Source organism: Mandrillus leucophaeus, unplaced genomic scaffold (genome assembly GCF_000951045.1).
Source record: "Mandrillus leucophaeus isolate KB7577 unplaced genomic scaffold, Mleu.le_1.0 Scaffold350, whole genome shotgun sequence".
Taxonomy (NCBI): domain Eukaryota; kingdom Metazoa; phylum Chordata; class Mammalia; order Primates; family Cercopithecidae; genus Mandrillus; species Mandrillus leucophaeus.
This window is the reverse complement of record NW_012103699.1, coordinates 558,075-564,474: the sequence shown is the minus strand read 5'-3', so window position 1 is coordinate 564,474 and position 6,400 is coordinate 558,075. Positions and strand designations below refer to the sequence as shown.

At 39.5% G+C, this 6,400-nt stretch overlaps 1 protein-coding gene across 3 annotated transcripts in view; it reads right to left on the bottom strand.

Moving 5' to 3' along the window:
• ARID4B (AT rich interactive domain 4B (RBP1-like)) overlaps positions 1-6,400 on the bottom strand; it is a 178,557-nt gene that overhangs the window by 2,870 nt on the left and 169,287 nt on the right. For all 3 annotated transcript variants that reach the window (XM_011989362.1, XM_011989365.1, XM_011989364.1), the window contains 2 exons: positions 5,148-5,363; positions 2,975-3,121 (listed from right to left, as the gene is read on the bottom strand). In XM_011989362.1, coding sequence (XP_011844752.1) covers positions 2,975-3,121; positions 5,148-5,363 — 363 coding nt within the window. The remainder of the gene's footprint in view (positions 1-2,974; positions 3,122-5,147; positions 5,364-6,400) is intronic.

The window sequence follows — 6,400 nt, the reverse complement described above, 5'->3', positions numbered from 1 at the left end:
GATGGGGTCTTGCTCTATTGCCCAGGCTGGCCTGCAGCAGTGCAATATCGGCTCACTGCAACCTTTGCCTCCCGGGTTCACGCAACTCTCCTGTCTCAGTTTCCTGAGTAGCTGGGATTACAGGCATGCACATCCACGTCCAGCTAATTTTTATATTTTTAGTAGAGATGGGGCTTCGCCATGTTGGCCAGGCTGGTCTCAAACTCCTGACCTCAGGTGATCTGCCTGCCTTGGCCTCCCAAAGTGCTGGAATTACTGGCGTGAGCCACCATGCTCGGCCTCTCTCATTATTATAAATTAGTATTCATAAAATAATATTTTTAAATACATGCACAGATTTAAAAAATTCATTCAGTACAGGGGTAATAAGATAGAAAAGTAAATGTCCCTCTCATCCAGGAACCTCCTAATCACCCAAATTCCCCTCCCCATTGTTACCAGTTGCTTCATATTCATTATAACTCTAGAAGAAAGGCTGGCAAAAAACCACCCCGGGGCAAATCTAGCTGACTTGTCTTTGGAAAGAAAATTGCATTGTAACACAGCATGCCTATTTGTTTACATATTGCCTATGGGAGATTTCACACTTAGCATGGCAGAGATAAGTAGTTTCTACAGAGACCATATGGCCCACAAAGCCTAACGTATTTATTGTCTCTTTATAGAAAATGTTTGCAACCCCTGTTCTACAGGAATTTTACCTCTAGAATCTAGAGATATAATATACAAATTTAAAATATGTAGATATACCAACACCTTTAAAAACACAAATGGAGGCCGGGCGCGGTGGCTCACGCCTGTAATCCCAGCACTCTGCGAGGCCGAGGCGGGCGGATCACCAGGTCAGGAGATCGAGACCATCCTGGCTAACACCATGAAACTCAGTCTCTACTAAAAATACAAAATATTAGCCAGGCGTGGTGGCAGGCGCCTGTAGTCTCAACTACTTGTGAGGCTGAGGCAGGAGAATGGCATCAACCCGGGAGGTAGAGCTTGCAGTGAGTCGAGATTGCACCACTGCACTCCAGCCTGGGCGACAGAGCAAGACTCCGTCTCAATAATAATAATAATAATAATAATAATAATAATACAAAAATTAGCTGGGCATGGCGGCACGCACCTGTAGTCCCAGCTACTCGGGAGGCTGAGGCAGGAGAATCGCTTGAACCGGAAGGCTGAGATTGCAGTGAGCCGACATCGCGCCACTGCCCTCCAGCCTGGTGACTGACCGAGACTCCGTCTCAAAAAAAAAAAAAAAACAAACACAAAAACAAAACACAAGTGGAAGCACAGTTCAGTGTCTTTTTATTAAACAATACATTTTAAGAGATTGTACCATATCAGTACATACAGATCTTTTTCTTTTCAAAGTTGAGTAGTATTCTACTATATTTACAACTCATAACTTATATGAATTTCACTATACTGTTCCTGCATTGGTTTTAATTTTTTTGGTAAGAATGATACCTTATTTGGGCCGGGCGCAGTGGCTCACGCCTGTAATCCCAGCACTTTGGGAGACCCAAGCGGGTAGATCAGGAAGTCAAGAGATCGAGCCCATCCTGCATCCTGGCCAACATGGTGAAACCCCGTCTCTACTAAAAATACAAAAACTTGCCGGGCGTGGCGGCACGCTTGTAATCAATCCCAGCCACTCGGGAGGCTGAGGCAGGAAAATCACTTGAACCCAGGAGGCAGAGGTTGCACTGAGCTGAGATCGCGCCACTGCACTCCAGCCTGGGCAACTGAGCAAAATTCCATCTCCAAAAAAAAAAAAAAAGAATGATACCTTATTTTATTTGCATTTCTTTGGTAACCAGGATAAGCATTTTTCTATGGATTTTTCTTAAAATAGTATTTAGGAACTGACTTTTAATGCTAACCCAGTAGAGAGGCTCTATTTAGCAAAAGCATTCATTATAAAGAATTTGTGGTGACTATATTTACAAAACACTGTTTAGAAGGAGTTTCTGGATAGATGTCTTTTCTTTTTTTTTTTTGAAACAGTTTATAGCTCTTGTTGCCCAGGATGGAGTGCAATGGCATGATCTTGGTTCACTGCAACATCTGCCTCCTGGGTTCAAGCAATTCTCCTGCCTCAGCCTCCCAAGCAGCTGGGATTACAGGCGCCTGCCACAACGCACAGTTAATTTTTTGTATTTTTAGTAGAGAAAGGGTTTCACTATGTTGGCCAGGCTGGTCTCGACCTCCTGACCTCACACAATCCACCCACCTCGGCCTCTCAAAGTGCTGGGATTATAGGCGTGAGCCACTGTGACCGGCCTCCTCCCAGATTTTAATTTATCTCACTTCCTCGTGTCATTTAGGTGTCAACAAAAATATGCTGACCATTTGTAATCTACAGTAACCCATCCAATCACTGCCTTAACATCACTGTATTTTCTTCATGGTGCTTTCAATATCTGAAATTATCTTATTAGGATGTTTTTGGTAGAGTATAAACTCTATGAAAGTGAATATTATGATCTGAAATAAATGTTTTTATTTGAGACAATTTATTTCACTTTAGAGATGAGGAAAATAAGACAAAGAAATTAAAGAATTTGCCTGAAAATAGACAGATATAAAGTCATGGCAGTCTAACTGCAGAGTGAGAAATTCTGGTTTATGTTTAAATAAAGTAAAAATACTTACGGGGCACTGTGGCTCACACCTGTAATCCTAGCACTTTGGGAGGACAAGACAGGTAGATCACCTGAGGTCAAGAGTTAGAGACCAGCCTGATTGACCTGGCGAAACCCTGCCTCTACCTAAGAATACAAAATCAGATGGGCTTGGTGGCGCACACCTGTAATTCCAGCTACTTGGGAAGCTGAGGTAGGAGAACTGCTTGAACCCAGGAGGTGGAGGTTGCAGTGAGCCGAGATTGTACCATTGCACTCCAGCCTGGCAACAAGAGTGAAACTCCATCTCAAAATAAATAAATAAATAAAAGTAAAGTAAAAACACTTACTTTCTCTCTCTTTCTTCTTTAAACGCTTTCTCCTCCGATCAATGGAAGCTACTTCAGATTTTAATGACAGATAATGTTTTCTGATTTCTTGAAGCTTTTCTTGAAGAATTGTGATACGTTCAGCACTTGTCATATTTTCCAGGTCCGCTATAAATTTAAAGCTTTCATTAATAGACGTTTTTTAAGAAAATTTTAACATATAAAGGAGAGAACACAGAACATGGTTGTTGAATAAGGTTGAGGCAGATAAACTAAAAAACTAAGGCTTCTAAAATATTTGTTTTCCAAATTTTTTATCTAGCCTAGAACAATGCCTGGCACATAATAAATGCACAATATTTGTTGAATGAATATGTACAGAATTAAACACCTTAAGATCTACATATATCCACATCCATATATAGTATCACCACAGTAAAAAAATCACACTGAAAAATAAAACTAGGACCGGGCACGGTGGTTCACACCTGTAATCCTAGCACTTTGGGAGGCCGAGGCAGGCAGATCACGAGGTCAGGAGTTCAATACTAGCCTGGCCAAGATGGTGAAACCCTATCTCAACTAAAAATACAAAAATTAGCCAGGCATGGTGGCGGGTGCCTGTAATCTCAGCTATTTGGTAGGCTGGGACAGGAGAATCGCTTGAATTCGTGAGGTGGAGGTTGGAGTGAGCCCAGATCCTGCCACTGCACTCCAGACTGGGCAACAGAGTGAGACTCTGTCTAAAAAAACAAAAATATAAAAACAAAACAAAAAACCTGGAAAGGCAGCAAAATGCTAAATTGTACACATTTTTTGAGTAACAACACTGTGGATAAATTTTTCTCTTCTGTTCTCTGTTATTTTTTAGGTTTTTTTAAAGAGTGTGTGAAACATTTAAATTAGAAGGCAATTTTAAAAAGCTCTAAAGCAATCTTCAATCTCCTAAGAATACTTAAGGTATTTCCTTGTGTGAAAAACTCTAGAGTAGTATTTTTAAAATATACATATTGGCTGGTGTGGTGGCTCACACTTGTAATACTAGCACTTTGGGAAGCAGAGTTGGGAGGATCAGCTCAGTCTTGAGCTTAAGAGTTCAAGACTAGCCTGGGCAACATAGTGAGACCTTATCTCTATTTAAAATACACACACATATACATATATATATCTTTTTTTAAGTGAAGATTTATGAAGTTTTCTCACATATACAAAAGTATAGACAGAAGGATAGTAAACCCCATGTACTCATCATCCAACTTCAGTAATCATCAATTTATGGCAAAACTCGTATCATCTGCACCTCTATCCATTCCTGACCCCTAACACCAGATAATTTTAAATCAAATTACCTATGTCATATCAGAAATATCTAGTCAGTGTTGACATTTGCCTCAACTGCCTTAAAATTTTTCTTTAACCAATTTATTTATTCAAATCAGGATCCAAATAAGGTCTATACATTGCAATTCATTAATATATCTATTAAGTTTGCTAGAGTCTCTTTTTCAGAGTATCAGCATGAAGTGTTACTAGAATTGGGGCTAGGCATGGTGGCTCATGCCCGAAATCCCAGCACTTTGAGAGGCTGAGGCGGGAGGATCACCTGAGGTCAGGAGTTCGAGACCAGCCTGGCCAACATGGTGAAACCTTGTGTCCACTAAAAATACAACAACAACAAAATTAGCCAGGTGTGGTGGTGGGCGTCTGTAATCCCAACTACTAAGGAGGTTGAGGCAGGAGAATCATTTGAACCAGGGAGACTGCAGTGAGCAGAGACTGTGCCACTGCACTGCACTCTAGCCTGGGTGACACACTCTGTCTCAAAAAAAAAAAGGCTGGCGCGGTGGCTTATGCCTGTAATCCCAGCACTTTGTGAGGCCGAGGTGGGCGGATCATGAGGTCAGGAAATGGAGACCATCCTGGCCAACATGGTGAAACCCTGTCTCTACTAAAAACACAAAAAAATTAGCTGGGTGTGGTGGTGCTTGCCTATAATCCCAGCTACTCGGGAGGCTGAGGCAGGAGGATGGCTTGAACCCAGGAGGCTGGAGATCATAGTGAGCCAAGATCTTACCACTGCACTCCAGCCTGGCAACAGAGTGAGACTCTGTCTCAAAAAACAAAAAAACAAAACAAAACAAAACAAGTTACTAGGATGAAGTCTGTATGCTTGTCAATTTAACATGTCACTTACACATCTGAAAACTCCATTTGTAAACTTTGGGTAATCGATTACTGGGCTCCTTGAGATCAGGATCCTTATCACCATTCTTTCCACATTTTCCTGGAGACTGTGTCCTTGCGGGAGATTTGGTACTATGAGACTTCATTCCAGTGGAAACTGATTTGACTGGCTGACTCTTAGTTACACTTTCACCAGCTGAAAGTTCTTCACTATCACTACTATTTGCTGAAAAACAAAGAAAAGATTTAATAAACAAAAATATAATAATAAATTTGTCACAGATTTTAGTAGATAATTTTAAATTAGTCATTTGAATTTAGTACTACAGAAAACAACTTGCCTAGAAATCTGGAAAATAACATACAAATGCAGCAGCATCTTAGGAAAAGCAAAAACAAAAAACTTCTTACCTGAACTGCCAATAATATACATATTTTTAAAATCACTCACACTAATCTATCATTATGCTTGGTAGACTGTCAAATATACAGTAATCATTTGAATGGCTTTTTACTCTATTATGTTAATATATAAAAGTAAAATATAACTTCTTTTAAAATGATTAATTGTAGAAACCTCTACAATCAATATGTAATATTGGGTATATACAACATTTTCCTACTCCTTTGGCCACAAACAAATAATGATGCACAATCATCATATTCAATAAAGAACTCCTTGGGAATAAACTCTAAAGTTTGACATGTATAATGAAATTATTCTTAAATAACTCCTATGCTGTGGGTTGACTAAAATAATCAGTTTCACCCTAATAAAATATTCAGTATTTTATGAACAATTCAGAAGTCTGTGTAACAATTATGTTACAACTGCTATTGCTAAGTAAACTTCAGTACTAAAATGGAAATACCTGACCTTGACAGCTTACCATGTGGACAGGCAGGGGATGGGATTAGTATTTCCATAGATAACCTCTTTTTGGATACAAAGTATTACTTTAGATTCCATCAGAATTAATTCATGTTACTAAATTATTCTCTGAGAATGGTTACTCATTCTGATTTACCATGGCAGAAGCCCAGTAAGTAAAATGGGAGAACACTGTGTCTCTGTATTATATGAATATACTAAATGACTCATTGAAGATGAACTCTCCTAGGAAATGTCATTTAAATAGTAAATGCTTGAAGACAAAAACATCACAGTGAAAGAAAAAACACTTTAAATATCCTACCAGTTACACCAAACAACTGATGACTGACTGATTTGGCATATATTTACTGATTTTTCACTTAACAACA